Genomic DNA, 23,596 nt, shown 5'->3' with positions numbered 1-23,596 from the left:
CAGATGTTAAACCCAGGGTGGGACCTGCATTATCAGGAACTACCATCTGACTAAAGCCTATATGCCTTTAGGCTTAAATGGTACCATTTCATTTCAGGATCACTTGCTGGTTCAGAGCTGTTTGTGGGAGGGGGATGCACAAAGAAGAAATACCATTATAGTGATTATGTATCTGTTTCCATATCTCTAGTGCTGGTCAAAATTCAGAGAAACCCTAGATAAAACTCTTGGGAAGCTTAACTGCCATAGGAAATCTTCCCATGCCCTCCTTGTTTCAAAACCATTTCAAGTCCTTACCTAGTACGCTATTGGCTGTGATTCGGGCAAGGAGAAAAGCTTAATGGCTGAAGCCATCAAGCGTAATGGCTTCAGCTTGATATGACATTTTCTGTAATCCTAACTTCATCTAGACAAGTTACATAATCTGTTTTTTGAGCCTGTTTTTCATCTGTAAGATAGGGATAATAGAACCTATCTCAGAGGTTTGTTGTGAGGGTTAAATGTATACGTGTGTCTGCATACATACATACATACACAGATGTCTTAGAATAGAACCTAGTGCATAAGGACTACATTGTTATCAGTTGATGATCAAGTTCTACCAGTTCCGAGTGGCATTTATTCATTCTTTTGTAACATAATGCGATATAGAATCCAGGATATTAGATAAAAGTCATTAAATTTGTGGAAAGGCATTATGTTATTTGACAAAGAACATATTTCAATATATTTGATTGCTTTTATTACAAAATTAATTGAAAATGCTAAAAATTCAAATGTGACTTCTTATATCCTGATCATAGTCCTATGGCTTCTTTGCCTTTTTTTGTTGCAGTTTACCAAATTCGCAAAGTTTGGGCTGGTATGGCACCATGACTGGGTGTGGCAGCAGCAGTTACACAGTCACTCCCCACCTGAATGGACCTATGACAGATACTGCTCCTTTGCTCTTTACTTGTAGTAATTTAGATTTGAACGATCATCATAGCTTATATGTGACGCCACAAAACTGACAGCATCACCAAGTCATGATTCTTGAGTTGTTTTTCATAAATGTGTATATTCGATGTGTTTAAATTCCATCTACATAAACATTCCATTATCTTTTGCAACTGAAAACAAAATCTGGAAGTGTGGCTGTGTTTGGTAAAGAACACAGCTATTATTTTTGACCTTTTCATAGTAAAATGAAGTAAAATAGAAAGTTTGGAGTAGGAGAAAAGAGAGAGTAGATCTTAAGGCACTTGATGGCCTCCAAAAATCCTGACTTTGGAACATCAAATGCATGTGTGCACTTTTATCTTTGTTCTGAAACAGTCACTGCAGTCCCCAAAGTCATATGCCAATGTTCACACTGGAATACTATATTGTACACCAAACTGGAAGGCAATTTTCCTATGAAAATCAAAGCCTGTATATTCATTGGTATGCTCTATATGGAAATCTTAATAAAAATTTTATAGTGTGAACAGTGCACAGAGTTAAGGCATAAAAATGTTTCATTCTTTATAAAAATCTACTGAAAATGTGTAATCATTGAAGACAGTTCTTTTAAGCATGATTTTACAATAGCGACTGAAATTCAATCATTTTAAACAAATGATAGTAGTAATCCATTAGTTATGGCCAGCAGTGTTCTTTGGAGGCCACAATAATTTCAAGAGGAAAATATACCAGTGAAAATGGTGTGGCTATTTTGAGTAGAATTGGTCAGTTGATTATTTTGTATAATTGAGATATATGTAGTAGTTTAAGCATGATTCTTCAAGAAAGCAATAGTGACTTTTGCATAGGGAGATTTTGGTAGAAACTTCTTGGGACTAAACAAGTTTAGAGATGCATTTCAGAATTATTCACCAAATGTATAATTCTAAATTAAAACATAAATATATTTTCAAAAGCATTTGATTTCTCTGAAGCATGATATAGCAGTGAATCAGGATTGTCCTCAGGTAAATGAAATCATGATACATTATTGCAGTGAACTCAAGTGCAATACTTTGTGAGACATATAATTCCTCCTATGATTTTCACATTTTTATATCTTGTATATGGGAAAAGCCAAATTAAATTGAATTCAAATTAATTCCAGCATTAGACTAAATGAGCAAATTTAAGTAAATGTACAAACTAGGTAAGTATAAAACCACAGGTTAACAATATTGGAGTACTTTTAGAATTACATTAAAACTGTCTTAAATGTCCTATCCCAAATCTTAAAAAAAAGGTAGGCTAAGATAATACAGAATTTTAAAATGCACTTTGTACCAGTGTCTATATGGAAAGAAGTAGATGCTGAATACCTCAAGATGCCAAGGGAACAAGCAACATTGGGAAGTTGTCACAACATGCTCAAAGACTAACTACAATTGTCTGCTATTTCTTCAGAACTGAAACTAATACAAGTATCCTTTTCTGTTTTATAATTTGATTAGAATGTTATTTCCTATCTCACTTAAAATGTATTTCAACTTTTTAACAACTGATACAATAACTTCACAAAAGTAAAACACTAGGTTGAAACCCTAAGGAAAAACTGAAATTGTTAATGCTTTCCATCTTTTGGGAGGCAAGTACAGAGACAAATAAATTTCTTCTTCTTATGATACAAAATGACTTTGCATTCAATCAGAAGCATATACTTATTATGTTACTTTGGGTTTGTAAGTTCTCTCATTGTAACCAAGTTATTTAAAAATGTATAATATAAAAAGTTAACCGTGGTATTAAGTGACAAAAGCATATTTTTATTACAACTTCAGTTGTTAGATTTTTTCTCAGAATGCCAACTGTTTATTTTGCTAATAATGTTAGGTATCTGATCACCTAGAGCTGTCTCAAAAGATATGTTGTCTTCGTTAATCCCCGGGGTTCAAGGTGATGAAGTTTTTCTGGTAAGGTTCCCCTTGATAATGTTCCTATTTAACCAAACTAAAAAAGATTACTTTTTAAAAATTTCTCAGAAAAAATAACTTGGTTCTTTCTGCTGCATTAGTTAATTGTTCCAAATTTGAGATTTGTAAGTTTATACTTATCACTGACTAGGGTACCCAAATTCTTGCATTTGTCTCCTTATACACATCTAACACATCACCAAAGACAAATAAAGATACACTCTGGCCCAATCTTTGCTTAAAAATTCCAAAGCACTAGGAGCACTTTAAGTTTGGTCTCAAAAGTTGTTTATAAAATCAAAGGGCTACCGATTCCCTGTTCATCCTGCACTGAAGCACATGATGACAATATCAAACCTTCATTTTTGTTCATTAAAAAATGAATTTCATTACTTACATGTGTAATTCTATAGTGATTAGCACTATTTGTTTTCATCATTTCACTTGGGTGGCCATTAATTTTGAAACTTTTACCACTCATTGTAGTTGGTTGTAGTTTTATGGAAAATGTAATTTATAGCTAAAGTGGCTTTTTTATGCATAGCTGCCTTTTTTATTGTTTAACAGTGTTTCTCAGCTATATAATCAGTTTCAAACTGGTTGTAAAAGTATAGCTGTGGCCAATGAATGTATTTATTTGTTGTTTCACTAAATTGTAACAAAACACTACTATTGAAAATAAAAGTGTTTGTGCTTTTATTTAGAGGTCTGGTTTTCTTCATCTCTTATAATGGACTATACTGAGTTTCTATCATATAAGGATAAGAACATACTGCTACCACAAAAAAAAAAAAGAGAAAAAAATCAGGAGTTACAAATGATAGTTTGCCTTTAGTGATCGCGTAATTACTTACATCTGGATGTCATATCACTTAATATACACCAGTTTGACATGAAGTGCCATGCAGTTTAAAATGTCAATACATTATTGGATAGTACATTTCTATTCAAACATTAAGCTAAGAAAAATTGTTGTATGAAATAATTTGTAACACCTCTCCCCGTCCCTTTAGAATCTTAAACAGGAACCATTTATCTACCTTATAATCCTAGGAAGGTATTCTTTGATTATTCAAGAAATTCCTCAATGATGCTGCCTTTTCCCATGAAAGAAGTTCCTTTTTTCCCCAGAATAGACCCCTTTCATGACCCACCAAAAACCACACCAAATCTTGAATACAATTTCAGCTTTATTGACCCCCTGAAGTCTACAAATCCTTGGGACTCTACTGACCCTTGCTGTAAAGTGAAGGGAGTGAAAGTATTTGGAATAAAGGTAGGACCTCTAATATAATAAAGATGTCACTTTAAAATCAGTTTATTCAACAAACATTTATTAAACGTTCATATGCCAAAAACTATGCTATGGAGATGCAAAAAATAAAAAGGTTCCTTTTCCTGCCCTTAAGGAGCTCACATTCTAGTAAAGAAGACTTTTGAAAAATAAAACAATACAGTACAATTTAAGTGACATACAATAGAGGTAGGTTGTAATTACAGTGGTGACACAGAAGTGGAAGTTAGATAACTCTCCTTGAGTGGAGCAAGGGAGATTTTATAGAGGAAGTGCTTACGTCCGGCCTGCAAGATGCATAGGAATCTTCCAAGTGGGGAAGGATGACCAGTGCACTTGATGCAAAGAGTACAGCATTTACCAAGGCGGGAAACCTGGCCATATGGGGCTTTTGAAGAACTGTTAAGTCTGTTTCACCAGAACATTCAGTGGAGGAAACACATTACACTTCAGAAGACCTTGTACACCAAACAGAGGAGTCTGGCTTTCTCCTGAAAGTTCCTGAAGTCACGGAAGGGTATTAGGGAGTAATGCTGTCAGAGTGCTTCTAGAAAGCCTACTCTGGTAACATTGAGCAACAGAGAGGAGACCAGCTAGGTATAGGAGGCAGGTTAGTACTATAGGTATTAATAATAGCAATGAAGATGAAAGAGTGATGTATCAGAGAGGTGGAGATAAAATCAGTAAAACTTAAACACTAAATGATAGGGGAAGGTAGAGGAGAGGAATGAGCCTAGCAAACGTAGAATATAATGGTTCTAAAATTAACCAAAGTAAGGAACACAGGCATTAGAGTAGGTTTTGCAGAGAATGAATGTTTTAAGACACACACAGGTGTCTATGGGACAACCAAGTAAAGTGCAGCAGGCAGATGGATTGAGGAGTTTGGCTAAAGATAAGGATTTAGGAATTACTGAACTGAAATGACCCAAGCGTGAGAAGTGGTGTTATGATTAAGAGGAAAAAAAAATGGAGGCCTGAGGAATAACATTTAAGGAATAAATGAAGAAGCTAAAAAAGGGGGGGGGGCTTCAGGAGTGGGCAAAATGTAAGAAATCAAGGGAATAAATCTTTCAAGTACAGGTTGTCAAAAATGTCAAATAAGTAATAGCTTGTGAATTAAACTGTGGATTTAGAATTGATTTTAGACTTCACAGGAAGGGACTGTTAACTATACAGCCAAATGGCAGATTTTAGTTGCGGAGCCAGTGGAAGGTGACAAAGTAGAGGTAAGAATATTCCTTCAAAAAGATTGGCTGTTAAAAAAAAAAAAAAAAAAAGGAAAGGAAATTCAGCATAAGATGAGACAGAGGGATACACAAAAAATGGCCATTTGAACCCACACTGTATTTTATATAGAGTGATCACTTCATAGTCTTTTGAGTCTCCAAGAGGATTGACTTATTTAGTGGGTTAATGTCTTTCTTTTCCTGCCTTAGAGAAAATGAAGTGGCAGAGGAAAATAGGACACATTATTAAACTTAGTTCTGTGATTATTCATTTAAAATATACTGAATACATATGCATACATTCATCCAACAAATATTTATTGGATACCAAGTATGTGCTTGGCAGTGTAGCAGGCCTTAGGGACACAGAAGAAAAAGTGTACAGCAGTGTCAACTGACATTTCTTAACCATTATATAAATAAACCCCACTCTACTAATAATGGGACATTTCAACATGTTATACCTGATAAGACATATGTAAAGAGGGCACATGATTTTGAGGTATATAGCTTCTTTTTCTGTACAATTACCATGTGATATAAATTCTTAAACCCCTTCAAATAGCTCTATAAATGAAGAGCTTCCACTAATGAAAACCTCCCAAAATTACAGTTCACTTTTAGGGAGACAAAGGAAATGAACTTTGTGTATTAAAAAACAAAACTTAAACTGGGAATGGTGCAGACACCTGTATTCCCAGCTACTTGGGAGGCTGAGGTGGGAAGATCACTTCAGCCCAGGAGGTCAAGTTCCAGCCTGGGCAACACAGCAAAATCTTGTCTCTAAAAAAAAATTTTAATAAAATAAATAGCCTACCCTATTACTATACACATCAAGCGTAAAACGGGCAACAAAACTCAAAAAGAACTTTAGACTGGAACTTGAAATTATTATTTATTCTAAGGCTTATAGTAGTATAGTTCCAGAATTGTGGGAGGTTTTGTTTTTTCTGAGAAAATCATTTTTAGAAATTATTCAGTATTACACACTGAAGTATTTAGGGTTAAAGGGGCATGATGCCTGTAACTGACTTTCAAATGATTGAGGAAAAATTGTGTGTGTGTGCGTGCATGTGTATGTGCATGTGAGTGTGTGTGCGCGCGCATGTGTGTACAAAGAAAGCATGAAAGATAAAGCACATATGAACAATTAGTGAATCTGGGTAAGAGAACTCTTTGTACTATTTTTGAAACTCTTCTGTAAATTGGAAATTATATAAAAATAAAAAGTATTCCCCAAATTTTATTTAGTATTAGGGAAAGTATTATGAGAATAAATATATAATCTATTCAACTTTTCACAATGTTTAGAAATCTCCTGTGCCTTTGAGTTGTTATTGTACATTTCTACACACACAAATAACCCAGTCAAAATAGCAATATCATTCTAAAAGTGATTTGTTTCATACCAATGTATTTTAGGATTGCCAGATAAAATACAAGACTCCCAGTTAAATCTGAATTTCAAACAAATAATTTTTTAGTGTAAGTATTTTCCAAATATTCCATGTAACATATTAAAAAACTAATTGTTGTTTATCTGAAATTCAAATCTAACTAGACAATCTTTATTTTTATTTGCTAAATCCAGCAACCCTAAATATATTGAAAAATTCTACATTGCTAATTATGGGTCATTCATGAGGCCTCCTTAGCATTTTCCTATTAAATGCTTGCCACATTTACCATAGTTTTATTTATATTACAACTTATTACACAAAATGCTAGCTTCAGACACTTAGAACATTCACTTTTATCATATATGAATTTGATAATCCTTTTATTCAATATTAAACTTTAAAATTTGTACCACATTATTAAAGTATTACTTTTCCTCACAGTAGTATTATACATAGACTTAACACAATTTTTAAAAATGTGTTTACTTAAAACAATATAATTCTCCTTTACAAAAGCAACTTTATATAAAATGTTTGGCTTAAGACTGTCATTGCTATTATGCCTTTGAATGAAATTCCACTCTTTGGCCTCCACTGTCCAGAAACAGGCACATATCAGCTTGTTTTCTTTAATGAATACTTTGTAACAAGTTCCTGAAGTTTTCTAATTCTTTCACACTTGTAGAAATTCTGTAACCAAAAAATATTTCACTCAGAAACCATCTTAGATAAATTTTATCTGTAACGGTTACTCACTTTGCATTTTAAAACATTTTTAAAGTAATTTATTTCAATAAATTTCAGGTGCATAAACCATTTAATGTATTTTAATATATTTTAGTTCTTAATTTGACGTGGTAAAACTAAGATATTAATGTCCAGAAATTAGTTATTTTAAAAGTATTTAAATATGCATGCCAGATTCAGTGATTTACTCCTGTAATCCCAGTATTTTTTGAGGCCAAGATGGGAGAACTGCTTGAGGCCAGGAATTTGAGACCAGCCTGGGCAACACAGGGAGACCCGGTCTCTACAAAAAAAATTTAAAAATCAGCCAGTCATGGCTGTGTGTACCTGTAGTCATAGCTACTTGGAAACCCGAAGTAGAACTGCTTGAGCCCAGGAGTTCAAGGTTACAGTGAGCTATGATCATTCCACTGCACTCCAGCCTGGGCAACATAGCCAGATCCTATCTCTAAAAAGCCAAATTCTTTTAAATAAATAAAACAGCCAGGTGCAGTAGCTCATGGCTGTAATCCCAGTGCTTTAGAAGGCCAAGGCGAGCAGACCACTTGAGTCCAGGAGTTTGAGACCAGCAAGGGCAATGTGGCAAAATCCTCTCTCTACAAAAAATAAGAAAATTAGCCCAGCATGGTGGTGTGTGCCTGTATCCCAGCTACTCAGGTGAGTAAGGTGGGAGAATCTATTGAGCCTGGGAGGCGGAGGTTTCAGTGAGCTCACATCAGTCAATCAATCAATCAAATACCTAAGTATGAGATACATAAGTATTTAAACACTTCTGTATTTTAAGCATTCATAAGTATACTCCCTTTATATTAAAGCATATAGTATTTGGTATAAAATATGTAAGTATACAAATATTATAATATTTAGGTGTAAGTATTCATAAAAGTATTCATATGCTTAATATTAAAGTATATAAGTATAAAGTATATAAACACAGAAATATAACTATTTTTAAATGCATAAGTATATGAATACTTAAAATACACCATATTTAGTAAATGTAGAAAGAATCAATGCTATTGGCCTATAAAGAGTAAGAATATTAAATGTATGACTACATTGTTTTCATTAATTTTTGTAAAGTAAATTTTGTTTCTTATTTTGAGTGCACTTAGTTCTGCTCTCTATCATGAAAAAAATAGTAGAATAATTATTGAAATATTAACTATCAAACCCCTGGGTGCGAGAGACACAATTTTGAAGGTCAATTATTTCAAGCCCAAAATTATAATATTTTTTAAATGAGGAAATATGGTCCTTTAAAAAATATTAATTTTTATAAATCTCAGCATTTCTTGCATGATAGGCCAGAAGGAATGCATCTGTAAATATTTTAATGTAAGTTCCTTATTTCGTGCTTTTCTTTAATCATTTTGATGGGAAATAATTGTTTTAAAAAGAATCATTAACCTTTTTATATAATGGTGAATTCACAAAGAGATTTACATGTACACCTATGTTAAACAACATGATTTTTCTAGCACCACAAAAATAATTGGATAGCAAAAAAAATCTGCTTTTAAACAATTTTTAATATACAAATTCGATAAGATGAATATTAAAATTCCATCAGTAATTATAATTATGATTTTATATTTACATGTATGCACTTTATTTCTGTTTTTTTTGTTTTTTTTTTTTTTTTGAGATGGTGTCTTGCTCTGTTGCCCTGGCTGGAGTGCAGTGGTATGATCTTGGCTCACTGCAACCTGCGCCTCCCGAGTTCTAGCGATTCTTCTGCCTCAGCCTCCCGAGTAGCTGGGACCACAGGCACGCTCCACCACGCCTGGCTAATTTTTTGTATTTTTAGTAGAGGTGGCCAGGCTGGTCTCAAACTCCTGGCCTGTAGTGATCCACCCACCTCGGCTTCCCAAAGAGCTAGGATTACAGGCATGAGCCACCATGCCTCGCCCTAATTATGATTACAAAAGTCAACAGATGAAAATAAAGACCATCGTGTACCAATTGTATATGTCTACATACTTGAGGTATTTCATATCCCGTAATTCTGTAATGAAATGATTTCTTCAAAAAAAAAATTCCTGGCTGGGCACAGTGGCTCACGCCTGTAATCCAGCACTTTCAGAGGTGAAGCCGGGCAGATCACTGGAGGTCAGGAGTTCAAGACCAGCCTGGCCAACATGGTGAAACCCTGTTTCTACTAAAACTACACACACACACACACACAAATTAGGTGTAGTGTCATACACCTGTAATCCCAGCTACTTGGGAGGCTGAGTTGGGAGAATCACTTGAACCCAGAAGGCAGATTGCAGTGAGCCGAGATCACACCACTGCACTCCAGCCTGGACTACAGACCAAGACTCCATCTCAAAAATAAATAAATAAATAAAATAAAAAGGATATTCCTTACCCAGTTTTTTCTGAGAGCATATATGTTGCTTTAGACTTACTTGGCTACCAGAAGCAATTTCAGTACATTCAAACTAACCTTCCAAATGCGTTGAATAATGATACTATTTCTTGTCTGGTTAGATGGAATTCATAACTAGGTCCACTTTCTGGCATATTTGCTATCAGTTTCTCAGAAAACAAGACCTTCAGAGCAGTGCCCAAACCCTGAGTCTATAACAGAAATAAGAAAAAAATAAAAATTAGAAAATTATTCATGCAAAGGGTAAATGAGAAATAGGAATGACTAGATTTGCTTACCTGAAGCTTTCCCCACAGACGACATTTAAAACAACCAACACAATCCATGATTCTTGAAATATTTCTAAAATGCAGTCGAAAGTCCTCCTGAAAACAATTTAACAAAATTTTATTAAGATGTAATATACAGTCAATTACTAAGTATTTTCAGAGCACGTTCTATGTGCCTAACACTGTGCAAGGTACTATGGGGTACCAAAAATGAGAAGAGCACTAATATTCATTGATTTTACATACCAGATCCTTACATATACAATCTCATTTAATCTTCACCATGAATCCAAAGGTAGATATTATTATAATCTACACCTAATGTAAAAAACAAGATTCAGAGTGTTTAGGTAACTTGCCTAAATTCCCATATCTAGTAAACAAAAAAACTTAGAACCCAGGCCTGCCTCACTCCAAAGCTAAACTATCTGCAAAAATATACAAAATAACTTTGTCAGGGTGTCCATTGTAGATGATTAACTATATGTCAATAGGTGGAGAAAGGAGGGTGAGGCAGGGTTAGAGACCATCATTTACCAGAAGGAATGAGGGAGGGAATGAGTGAAGAAGGTTTCTTTCTTTTTTTTTTTTTGAGAGGGAGCAGCGCCCTGTCACCCAGGCTGGAGTGCAGTGGCAGGATCTCGGCTCACTGCAGGCTCCCCCTCCCGGGTTCACACCATTCTCCTGCCTCAACCTCCTGAGTAGCTGGGACTACAGGCGCCAGCCATCACGCCCGGCTACTTTTTTGTATTTTCGGTAGAGATGGGGTTTCACCATGTTAGCCAGAATGGTCTCGATCTCCTGACCTTGTGATCCGCCCACCTCAGCCTCCCAAAGTGCTGGGATTATAGGCATGAGCCATTGTTACCATATCTTAATAATATTCTCTATCTTGGTTTCAGTACCTGTCCAGTAAGAGGTACTAATTTTTTTATTTTTATGACCACATGACATCCAAGCAAGAGGTACTAATTTTAAACCTACTTAAAAAAAACTAACCAGTAATATTACTCTACAAAGATTCTGTGATCTTTTAGGTTTCCTTTAAGCTACAGCTTTGACCAAAACTTATAGAAAAATCATACTTTTAACAATAATAACAGAGTAATAAGGTTACTCTAAAGAACATGTTCCCATCCTATGACCTGCTGACTTCTAGAAGACTTAATAGTTATTATGAGGATCTACAAAATCCACATGGAGACAAGACTGTATACCACAAAATAAATAGCTCACATGTATGCACTATAAATTTCCAAATGGATAGAAATGTTATGATCAATAAAACACAACTTTTACTTTAAAAGTGTTACTAAATGCATGGTAGCCTTTTGGCAATCATATTTGCAAAATCAACAGGTACTAAAAATACTCTGTCATGAGAAGAGGCCTTGAAAGTTCCTGAATATAAGAGACTCTCATACTTGTGAGAGTTGGAAGCCTCTGTTCTAAAAGATTGTGCTTGCTTTTGTAGACGCTAATTTCAATGTTTGATTCTACGTTAATTCAAATACTTGAAAGTGACAGCTCTTGAGTAAGTCTTTGTATGACATGTACAGAGAGCAGGCATGGCTGCTTACAATAGCCAAATAAACACTGTAAAATTAAAACCAAGCACATCAAATAGCATGCATCTTCTGCTTAAGTGAACTTAATATGCTAGGACCAAATTAATAGACTAGAAATTTACTAGATCAAATTAGTAAAAATTAGTAAGGATTTCACAGGAGAAAATCCTTGTGACTTAACAAATAACAATCATGTACAATAACTTCAGTATATCCCCTAATTATCTCAGGTTAGAAAAAGTATGGTCCTTAAAATAACCTGTACCTAAATCACTTACAGATTTTACTTGTTTAGACATACAGTTTTAGGTCATCACTTTAAATTACAGCCAGTCAACAGAATGATCAAGCATTCTGTGATTCATATTCAGTGAAACCAACTGACCAGTTCTTGCGCAAATTCTCAAATATTTTACAAGTCTTCAAATGAGATCAAATTCTATTTGAATTGAATGCTAAATAATTCTCCTTCATACAAGTCCTCTATTTCTAACCATACATTGATAGGGTACTAAGGAAACAAGATGAGATCTTTAAAATTAATTTATAAATATGACTGTTCAAATTGATGTTTACCAGAAACCACTTTTTAAAAAAGTAAATATTTGATAGTAGCATGTTTTGTTTTTTACATCTTTCCTGTAAAAGATTCAGAAAAATTCTCTGTTACATAAAGAATCTCTACCTAAGCTTCATAGGACATTAAAGGTGAGTGTTTCTGAGTTTTGATCAAATTAAAACACTGTGAGAAATCTTTCTAATCTGCACAATTTAAAAAGAGCTGATGCCAGAACACTTTCCAATAAAGCAGCAAGTAAACTAAAAAAAAAAGGGACACATTGAAAATAGTAGGAAAAAAAGAAGTCTTATTACAGCATCTTCCCCCTCACTTTCTAGTTCCTGGAAGCTGTTTAGGCAGATTATATAAGCACTGAGGTATGTATTTGTAGCAAGAATGCTTCAAGTAGGAGGTAGATGGGAAGTCAAGAATAAGTATTATCTAACAGCAAAAAAACTGAGTGCATAAAATCAGCTTCTTTCCTTATAGAAAGAAAGAATAAGAAGCAGAGGAAGATATTTGTAAATATTTTGATGAAATCAGGCTGGCTATGGTGGTGGCTCACACCTGTACTCCCAGCACTTTTGGAGGCCAAGACAGGCGGATTGCTTGAGGCCAAGAGTTCAAGACCAGCCTGGGCAAAAATAGTGAGACCTCCAACTCAACAAAAAAATTTTAAAAGCAGGGCATAGTGGTGCCAGCCTGTAGTCCTGGCTACTCAGGGGTCTGAGGTGGGAAGACGGCTTGAACCCAGGAGTTCCAGGCTGCAGTGAGCTATGATTGTGCCTCTGCACTTCAACTTTGGTGACAAAATAAGACCTTATCTCTTAAAAAAACAAAAATATATATACAATATGTATGAAACCAGACATATTTATACAGAAATCTATCTATACATATCTACCATATCTAGTATCTATATCCAGTATCTTTATTAAGACAAAGCCCAAATCATGGTTAATTGTTACCATATCTTAACAATATTCTCTATCTTGTGTTTCAGTACCTGTTCAATAAGAGGTACTAACTTTATTTTTACTATTTTTCTATGACCAGATGACATCCAAGCAAGAGGTACTAATTTTAAACCTACTTTAAAAAAAAAAAATACTCAATAATATTACTCTACAAAGATTCTGTGATATATATATATGATTAGATATGTACATATATATAATTTCGTGTGTGTGTGTATGTGTATATATATATATAAAATCAGATCAAGCCCAGTAGTACGGAGGGCCACCTGCCTTTACTTACCAGTAGAACTTTGTAAGAGAGAAGAGAAATATAATTTTACTTGACCCCCTCTGGAAATCCCTTGAGGGTAGAAGCTGTCTTTCCTTTTAATGACAAAAAATCGTGCTGTGCACATAATGAGTGTGTAATAAATATTCCTGGTGATGTTTGATATTTATAGTATTATGTGGCAAATACATACTCAGAAATTGTCTTGCCTGAGGTTAGACCCTATTAAGAGGCAAGGCAATGACAAGACCCCATTCTGTGGGGTATCAAATCTATTCTTTCCCAACTGCACACTGGTATTCGTAACTGTCTTTAATTCCCAGTGAATAAGATAAATGGAAGGGGGTGCAATGGCTCATGCCTGTAATCCCAGCACTTTGGAAGACTGAGGTGGGAGGACCACTTGAGCCCAGGAGTTTGAGACCAGCCTGGGCAACATAGCAAAACCCTGTCTCTACCGAAAAAAAAAAAAAAAAAAAAAATTAGGTAAGCATGGTGGTACATGCCTGTGGTCCCAGCTACTCAAGCTACTCAGAAAGCTGAGATGGAAGGATCGCTTGAGCACAGAATTTCAAGGTAGCAATGAGCCGTGATCATATCACTGCACTCCAGCCTGGGTGACAGAGTGAGATCCTTTCTCAATAACAATAAAAAAGATGAATGATAAAACATCACACTGTACCTTCTCCCACTAATGAAGATCTTTTAATTAAACAACATCATCTTCAGAATTCTCTTCAGCAAAAGATAGACTAATATGCTACTCATGCATTGGATCCATTTCCTTTAATTTATTACATCTATTACATGAGATCATCAATGGGAAAGGCATCTATAAGGTGTACAGCAATATACAGATATGAGTGTTACTTTGAATCTAATGCAAAATAGACTTTAAGTGGCACCTGCCTTTGGACTTGATTTTTTTGAGGAAAAGAAAGATTATGACTCTGATTTTTTTCTTATTAATTTCAAGATGTATATATCAAGATTTACTGTTAAGTATACATACATGTGTTTATTTTTTAATTGACAAAAATTTTATAGGTTTATGGATACAATGTGATGTTTTAATGTATATTTATAATGTGAAGTGATTAAACCAGGCTAATTAACAAATCCATCACCTCATATAATCATTTTTTGTATAGTGGATACCTTAAAATCTACACTTTCGGCAATTTTGCAATATACAATGAATTATTACCACAGTTACCATTCTGTGCAGCAAGTCACTAAATCTTATTCTCCCTAACTGAAACTTTGTACCCATGGATCAACATCTCCTTTTTCCCCACCCACCCCCCACCCCCAGCCTGTGGTAACCACAATTCTACTCTTTTTTTTTTTTTTTTTTTTTTTTTTAATTAAAGACAGGGTTTCACACGATGTTGCCCAAGCTGGTCTTGAACTCCAGGGCTCAAGCAATCCTCCACCTCAGCCTCCCAAAGTGCTAGGATTACAGGCCTGAGCCACCGCACGTGGCCTACTCTCTACTTCTGTGAGTACTATCTATGGGTTTATATTCATATCTGCATAAGTGTTAATCGGTTTGTATCTAATGATTAAGATAAAGTATAAAATAATTACCTTTAGTTTGTGTGCTTCTTTTTTATCCCCAGCAAAAAATGAATTCTCATCAAAATGCAAAGGAAATGACCTGCATTTTAAAACAGAGAATATTCATTCTCATGTATTGTAAATATTAAAAGTACTGCTAATACAACATTTTCCTGGTTGTGATAAATAAAGAGGAGAAAACACAGTATAACCAACACTCCGATGCCCCAAAACAAATTCTTATCCTCAAGCCTCAAATCTCGATTCTAACTGCATAACATAAGTGCTGAAATTTGACCCCAAATCCAATTGGTTCAAATAAACATGAAAATAATACATTATCAAATACTAAAAGAATGGCTCTTAAAACTAAAAATGTGTGCCTCTCAGTACCCAAGTCAAAATAAAAACAAAAGCAAAATTCAATCTGAAAAGACCTACAAGCAAAATTAACTTTTAATTATGTTCTAAATAGTTTTCCTTTCTCTAAATGAATACTTAAAAATTTCAGGCAGAGCACAGTGGCCTGCACCTGTAATCCCAGCACTCTGGGAGGTCAAGGTGGGTGGATCACTTGAGTCCAGGAGTTCGAGACCAGCCTGGACAACATGACAAAACCCCATCTCTATAAAACATACAAAAATTAGCCCGGTGTGGTCGTTTGCACATATAGTCCCAGCTACTTGGGCTGAGATGGGAGGACTGCTTGAGCCCAGGAGATCAAGGCTGCATGCAGTGAGCCATGATCGTGCCACTGCACTCCAGCCTGGGCAACAGAGGGAGACCCTGTCTCAAAAAAAAAGAAAAAGAAAAAGAAAATTTATCTTGTACATTACTTGTCACTCTTCTATTAATGTATAAATTTTAATATATAATTTACTTGATTTCATGAAGTATTTCCAGAAGTAACATTTTGTTTTCCTCATCCTGAATTTTATTTCCAGTAAAGAGTTGAAAATCTGGGCGCTCGAAGAATGGTAACACTTTGGATAAAGCCCTTAGTTCTATTAAGTAGAGAAAATACAAGTTCTTAAGCCTTCTTGGACCTTCTCCTTCAGTCAAAATTCCATCAAATCGCTGTTGAAATTCTGTAATGTTGTGTCCCCATTTCTTTTCTAACCAGGTCTCTAAGGAATAAGAATTAAATATTAAAAACTGAATTCGACAATTTTTACTTTAATTATATTAGGTTATTCATGCCTACAGAAGTTAATTTCATTTTGCATTTTATATAATAACAACCAGAAAATGATTTTTTACAATTTAGCCATTAATAGTTTTATATTAATATTTGATTTTCTGAAACCCATCCTTACAATGAATTCGATGTTTTACTGAAAAAGCAAGTCTTATTAATAATAAAAATCATTCTTAATTTTTGTAGGTGCATAGTATCTGTTTATATTTATGCCATATATGGCATATTTTGATATAGGCATATAATTTATGTATTAATCACATCAAGGCAGATGAAGTTTCTTGATACTCTACATTTTTAGTTACTTTAAAAGCACAATTAAATTGCTATTGAAAATACAGGGTCATTTTTATGGGTATAATAAAAATTATTTATAAATATAAATAAAATCCTGAGTCTTAAAATTCTGAGTTCTGCTTAAACATTTTAAAAAAATGTGTATTTTTCTTTGAACATGTGGTCTCTCTGCCTGCAAACATACAGAATTTTAGTTTTGATTTACATAGAGTTAGCTATGCACATATATTACTCTAAAAATAAACCATGGGTGCAAGAAAATTATAGAGTAACTGTGTTTGGGTAAGTATGAGTTTGTACCTGTTTTCAGAAGAACAGAGCAATATTGGAACAAAACAAATGTTTTAATAAGGTGACTAATTTACTAGAAAACTGAAAACCTCAAAAATGCTGAAAGCAAATCTATACTGCTTTTTATTAAATTCATTACTGTAAAATCGTCTGACTTATGATTCAGAATTTTCTGTTTTTCTTTGCCTAATTCTTATGCTAGACTTATAATTTTCTTGTCTCTTATAATTTTTTTTATAGTTTATGAGGTATTCGTTATGTGAGCTGGTCATGACTAATAAGAATGATTTTTATAAAATTTAGTAGTGCACACAAAACAATTTTTAGATGTATTTCCAAAATTGTGTATTATATTTAATTAGGACATTCCATTTGTTCTTTTACTTGAAGAATTCTACATAAGCCTTTTTTTTTTTTACTTAGTTTATTCTCATTATAATTGACATAAGTAAATTTATATATTTATTGAGTCAATTTGTTCAGGTAAGAACTAGGGATGCTTCACAAATCATGAGGATGTTTTTTATATATAAATGTAGCAAACAAACATACAGTACTTGCTGTGTAACAAATGCTCCATGATAAGCCACAAATATTCCTGCTACAGTTAGTTTGTAAGTTCAAGTCAGAGAAGGAAAATATCAATAGTGAAGAAATAAGATTGATTCTTCATGTGGAGATAACATTTTTCCACGCTGAAAAGCTAAATCTTGCTGAATTTAAAGAGAAATTCTGTTTATTTCCTAGTTATCTTTAGTTTTAGTTTGTCCTATTATGTGTCTTCTAACTGTGTATTCATCACAGCCCTTCTCCTTCTTTTTCTATGAGATGGCTACAGTTTTCTCACTGTTGTCTTCATGCTATGTCATTTTACATGGTACTTTATAGGTTGTGATGAGAAAGTTGGTATTTTTAATGCACTCAAAAATTGGTTTTAACTAGAGAGTTTGCTTATCAATATAACTTTCACATCAGTTAATTAAGATAAAAGGCAAACACTGTCCACAGGTGAGAGGATTAAATAACTTAACATTGTTTTTCTCTGCTTGTAAAAGGAAAATCTTATTAAATTCTTACACAGGTGAGGCGTGGTGGCTCACGCCTGTAATTCCAGCACTTTGGGAGGCCAAGGCAGGTGGATCACAAGGTCAGGAGTTTGAGACCAGCCTTACCAACATGGTGAAACCCCGTCTCTAACGAAAAACACAAAAATCAGCTGGGCGTGGTGGCACATGCCTGTAGTCCCAGCTACTCAGGAGACTGAGGCAGGAGAATTGCTTGAACCCAGGAGGCAGAGGTTGCAGTAAGCCAAGACTGTGCCACTGTACTCCAGCCTGGGCGACAGAGCAAGACTCTGTCTCAAAAAAAAAAAGAAAAAAAAAATTAATTCTTACACAGTGTGACACATATCAAATTTGCTAGAAAATATATCATAGAAATTAAATTATTAGGAGAGTTAATTGTAAATGAAGAATTTTAAATTTAATGTTCTATGATACACTTACAGCACAACATGTTTACATGCAAAATCTTTCATTTTTAAGTGTGAATGTTAAAGGCAGAAAAATAATAAAATGATCTCTGTGGATTTGAAATTTGAAATAATATTTCTTTTCCATATTGATATTACAACTCAGAAGAATTTCTCAGTCTTATTTTATGTGATTTTTTTTTTAGTGGGTGAAGGTCAGTCTACAGCTTATATTCTTAGTCAACTAACTGTAGTCAACTTCTTGTTCATTTTCTCTGAAAAAATTCTGAAGATCATGACAACTTTTAGACTAAACCTTTTTCTGGTTTTTTAATGCAAACTTGTTTATTGTGTTCACAAAGTGGCCAGTCATAAGACTATAAGCAACGCCTCCTGCCCTTTCAGTGGCTTTCCTACCATTACCATCTGTAATCAATAAATGTATATTTACTTTGTAAAACATAATATTTGGAAGTATGTATACACTGTCAAATGCTTAATTCTAGGTAATTAGGCCACACACTTAACGTTTCTGTGGCAAGAGCAAGTGACATTGTCAGCATTTTTCAAAACTACAAATACATTATTTTGATCTATAGTCACTACACTGTACAAAAACATCTCTTGGGCCGGGCGCGGTGGCTCAAGCCTGTAATCCCAGCACTTTGGGAGGCCGAGACGGGCGGATCACGAGGTCAGGAGATCGAGACCATCCTGGCTAACATGGTGAAACCCCGTCTCTACTAAAAAAATACAAAAAAAAACTAGCCGGGCGACATGGCAGGCGCCTGTAGTCCCAGCTGCTTGGGAGGCTGAGGCAGGAGAATGGCGTAAACCCGGGAGGCGGAGCTTGCAGTGAGCTGAGACCCGGCCACTGCACTCCAGCCTGGGCGGCAGAGCAAGACTCCGTCTCAAAAAAAAAAAAAAAAAAAAAAAAAAAAAAAAAAAAAAAAAAACATCTCTTGAACTTATTCTTTCTATTAACTATAATTATGTATTTTTTGATCAACATCTTTTCAAACCCTCCTTTCTCCTAAATACCTTGGTGTCTGGTGGTCACCACTTTACTCTCTACTTCAATAAGATTAAGTTTTTTAGAATCCCTTTGTAAGTGAAATCATGAAATAATCTTTGTGCCTGGCTCGTTTTGACAAATATAATGTCCTCCAAGTTCATTCACGTGATGGAAAATAATAAAATTTCCTTTTTTAAAGATGAAAAAATATTAATAATCAAACTTCTGAATATAAACATATTCATAAAATCTAAATACATAATTTGAAAATGATGATCTAAAATTACTAATGAGTTTAGGCCAGGTACAGTGGCTCAAGCCTGTAATCCCAGCACTTTGGGAGGCCGAGGCAGGTGGATCACCTGACGTCAGGAATTCGAGACCAGCCTGGCCAACATGGTGAAACCCCGCCTCTACCAAAAATACAAAAAATTAGCAAGGCATGGTGGCCTGCGCCTGTGGTCCCAGCTACTCAGGAGGCTGAGGCAGGAGAATCACTTGAACCTAGGAGGCAGAGGTCACAGTGGGTCAAGATCACACCAATGCACTCCAGCCTGGATGACAGAACAAGACTCTGTCTCAAACAAAACAAAAAAACAGTAAAATTACTAATGAGTTTAAACCGCCATTTAAAATAAAAGTATGGCCAGGCACAGTAGCTCATGGCTATAATCCCAGTACTCTGGAGACCAAGATGGGCAAATCACTTGGGCCCAGGAGTTCAAGACCACACCAGCCTGGGCAACATGGCCAAACCTCGTCTCTCCAAAAAATATTTTTAAAAATTAGCTGGGCATGGTGGCATGCTCCTGTAGTCATGAGGTACAAGGTAGGACTTGGCTCAGGAGGTGGGACTCAGGACACTGAACCAAATTGAAAACTAGCTAAAACAGGGAGGGGGTTGAAGCAGCTTTCCATAAGGAACACCCACCAGTGTGCCATGTCAGTTTCTCATTCCCATGGCAACATGCAGAAGTTACCACCCCTTTTCCATAGCAATGACCCAGAAGTGACTACCCCTTTCCTAGAAATTTCTGCATAATCTGCCTCATAATTTGCATATAATAAAAAGTGGACTATAAATATGGCTGCAGAACCGCCTCTGAGCTGCTGCTCTGGGCACACTACCTACGGGGCAGCTCTCCTCCACGAGGGGCAGTACCTCTGCTGCTGCTGTACCCTGCCACCACCAGCTGGCCTTCAAAATTTCTCCTGGGCAAAGCCAAGAGCCTTCCCAGGCTAAGGCCCAGTTTTGGCCATCATACGCTAGACTGGGTAATAGAGTGAGACCCTGTCTCAATCAATCAAGCAATCAGTCAATGAATAAAATGGAAGTTTCTATATTTTGTTTCTCAGAGTTGTGATACTTTAATTCCAGAAGAAATATGATACTGATGAAAATCAACCACAGTCTCATTTTCAACCGTATTAAGGCAAGAACAGCAGCAGGAAAGGCTTTTACCCATTTAAACTCCAGGCCTGATACTGGCACACAAATAAAAAGGTTCTGATACAATAATATCTATCAAATAGCAAACTGTGCTGTTAGGAGCTATTTAAATTCCCACAAGAGAACAAGAATATTTCCAAAGTGATATGGACAATTTTGAGCAGCTTCTTAAAAGAAGGTTAAGAGAGTTAAGAGTATGTTGAACTGTTCAATTGTATCTACAGTTACCACCTTTCTGATTACTACCATTTAAGAGTGAATTTTTACTTCCTAATATTCAATCAGATCAATCTTTTCCCATTCAGGTAAGTGCCAGGAAAATTTTAAGAATATCTAAAAATAAGAGTGGTAAACTGAATAAAAGTAAATGTCACATACCTTGTAAAAGATATCTTGCACTCAAATGCACATTAATGCTTGCATGTAGGCCAGATATAAGTCTGTAGAATGCTCTTTTTTCTACACAGAGACCTAAGAAAAAACAGTGACTTAGAAATAAAATTTCACATGTGAATCTTGTAGACATAAAATTAATCTCATGAGAAAAAGAAATCACTGAAATTTATTTTAAAGTTTCTAATTACCTTCTAGCCAACTGTAAAAAGTGTTCTCTGAAATCAAAAGAAAAATAAGTCGTAAGATTGGAAAATGCCAAAATACAAAGTTTTCAAAAGTTTTAAAGCATTATAGCAAATTTGTGCCAAACAGCAATTTAAAGATTGTTTAACCTAACAGTCCAAGTCTTAATTGCAATTTCTTGAAAGGAAGAAGAAAAGTTTGTGGTATGAATTCAGTTAAGTACCAGTCTGCTGCTTGGTCTTTAAAAGGCTTTAGCATTGCCCTAGGTAGACCCAGTCTCATAACTTTCTGGTTAAAGTGTTTTACATGAGGTCAAAATGCAGAATTTAAATAGTAAATCAATCAAGAATGGGAAAATACCTATCCTTGATAACAATTCACGCCATGAAGACTAAGGATTCATTACATGCCTTTTAAATTATAAAAAAATTAAAATGATGACAGTATTGGAGGGGTACTATTTGTATTTAGCTGATAATATGACATGCCATTCACTATTTCAAAAGAGCAATTCAGGAAAATGTTACAAACACCAAATATCACTTACATTCTTATGACCTAGTAAGATCTTTCTCAATATATTTAATGCCTAGTAATTCTACAAATACAATAATGCCTAAATTAACATGATAGAACACTATCTAACTAGTCAACATGGTCAAATAACATACAACTATGAAAATAATGGCAGGGCACAGTGGCTCACGCCTGTAATCCCAGCACTTTGGGAGGCCAAGGCGGGCAGATCACGAGGTCAGGAGTTCGAGACTAGCCTGGCCAACATGGTAAAACCCTGTCTCTACTGAAAATACAGAAATTAGCCGGGCATGGTGGTGGGTGCCTGTAATCCCAGCTACTCAGGAGGCTGAGGCAGGAGAATCGCTTGAACCCAGGAAGCAGAAGTTGCAGTGAGCCAAGATCGTGCCATTGCACTCCAACCTGGACGCCAAGAGCAAAACTCCATCTCAAAAAAAAAAAAAGAAAAAAAAGAAAACAAGAATGTAAAGAATGTAGAACATGGCAATACATAAAAATGTTTACTTTAAATATTATACAAAAGGCATCAGAAATGATCATTACAACTCTATAAAGATTCATGTATGCATTTGCTACAGAGATGATAAACACTGTACAGTGTTTTCTAATAAAGTTGCTTACAGTAATGTTAAAAATGAACCAAACAAGCATAAAAATAATGGAAGGAATGGCAAAGGGAATAAGCAATAAATTGGAATATATAAAAACTCAAAACATCTATTTGTCAGAACACTTCATAAACAAAAGCAAAATGCAAACAACTTGGTAAAATGTATGTTGCAAATATGACAAAGGGAAAAGATCCTAAATATATAAAAAGCTCATAAACTAAATAAAAATGCTAAAGTGCCCACTTAAAAAGAGGTAAATAATATGAATTTTAAAACTCACAAAGGAAAAAATACATACGGTAATAAGAAACAAAAATTGTTTCGTCTTACAGGCAATAAAAAATGTAAATGAAAACAAAAGATATATGACTTTACCTATCAAATAAGATAAAAATATGATCATCTTTAATGCTGACAAGTGTTGGACAAAACTACTTATATATGTAAAACATAAATATCAAAATGTTAGCAGAAAAGTGTATCTGGTAGTAACTAAGGGTGTGGTTCCTGGAGTCAAACTGCCTGATTTAAATCTTAACTCTGCTACTTAAAAATCATATTATTTTAGGCAAGTTGCTGAACTTCTCTTCATCTATAAAATGGAGACAGGAATAATACCCCTAGGATTGTTGAAAGAATTAAATAAAATCATATTTTTAAATTGCTTAGAAAAGTGCCTGGCACAGAATTATTATTTGGGGATGGTGGGATTATAAGGAATTTATTTCCTTATAAAAATTTTCAAGATTCTTTTTTTCAAGTTTTTGATCATGAATTAGGGAGTTAGGGATAATACTGCTTAGGACCTAGGCTTCCAGTGAAATTTTAAGTTCAGTGTGTGTGTGTGTGTGTGTGTGTGTGTGTGTGTGTCTTTTTTTTTTTTTTTTAAAGACAAGAGTCTTGCTCTGTTACCCAGGTTGGAGGGCAGTGGCTCCATCTCAGCTCACTGCAACCTCTGCCTCCCAAATTCAAGTGATCCTCCCG

At 34.8% G+C, this 23,596-nt stretch overlaps 2 protein-coding genes across 2 annotated transcripts in view; one reads left to right on the top strand and one right to left on the bottom strand.

The window, feature by feature from the left end:
* GPR137C (G protein-coupled receptor 137C) overlaps positions 1 to 3,593 on the top strand; it is an 87,410-nt gene extending 83,817 nt beyond the window's left edge. The window contains exon 7 of the mRNA XM_033188029.1: positions 836 to 3,593. Coding sequence (XP_033043920.1) covers positions 836 to 1,013 — 178 coding nt within the window. The 3' untranslated portion in view covers positions 1,014 to 3,593. The remainder of the gene's footprint in view (positions 1 to 835) is intronic.
* A 603-nt stretch (positions 3,594 to 4,196) lies between these two features.
* Positions 4,197 to 23,596, bottom strand: part of ERO1A (endoplasmic reticulum oxidoreductase 1 alpha) — a 60,211-nt gene continuing 40,811 nt past the window's right edge. The window contains exons 10-16 of the mRNA XM_033188028.1: positions 21,470 to 21,496; positions 21,264 to 21,356; positions 16,044 to 16,290; positions 15,194 to 15,263; positions 10,238 to 10,324; positions 10,017 to 10,150; positions 4,197 to 7,507 (exon numbers count right to left, since the gene is read on the bottom strand). Coding sequence (XP_033043919.1) covers positions 7,447 to 7,507; positions 10,017 to 10,150; positions 10,238 to 10,324; positions 15,194 to 15,263; positions 16,044 to 16,290; positions 21,264 to 21,356; positions 21,470 to 21,496 — 719 coding nt within the window. The 3' untranslated portion in view covers positions 4,197 to 7,446. The remainder of the gene's footprint in view (positions 7,508 to 10,016; positions 10,151 to 10,237; positions 10,325 to 15,193; positions 15,264 to 16,043; positions 16,291 to 21,263; positions 21,357 to 21,469; positions 21,497 to 23,596) is intronic.

Source organism: Trachypithecus francoisi, unplaced genomic scaffold (assembly GCF_009764315.1).
Source record: "Trachypithecus francoisi isolate TF-2019V2 unplaced genomic scaffold, Tfra_2.0 Lachesis_group3, whole genome shotgun sequence".
Lineage (NCBI taxonomy): Eukaryota > Metazoa > Chordata > Mammalia > Primates > Cercopithecidae > Trachypithecus > Trachypithecus francoisi.
Note: the sequence above shows the minus strand (reverse complement) of the source record. Positions and strands in the feature narration are given on the sequence as shown.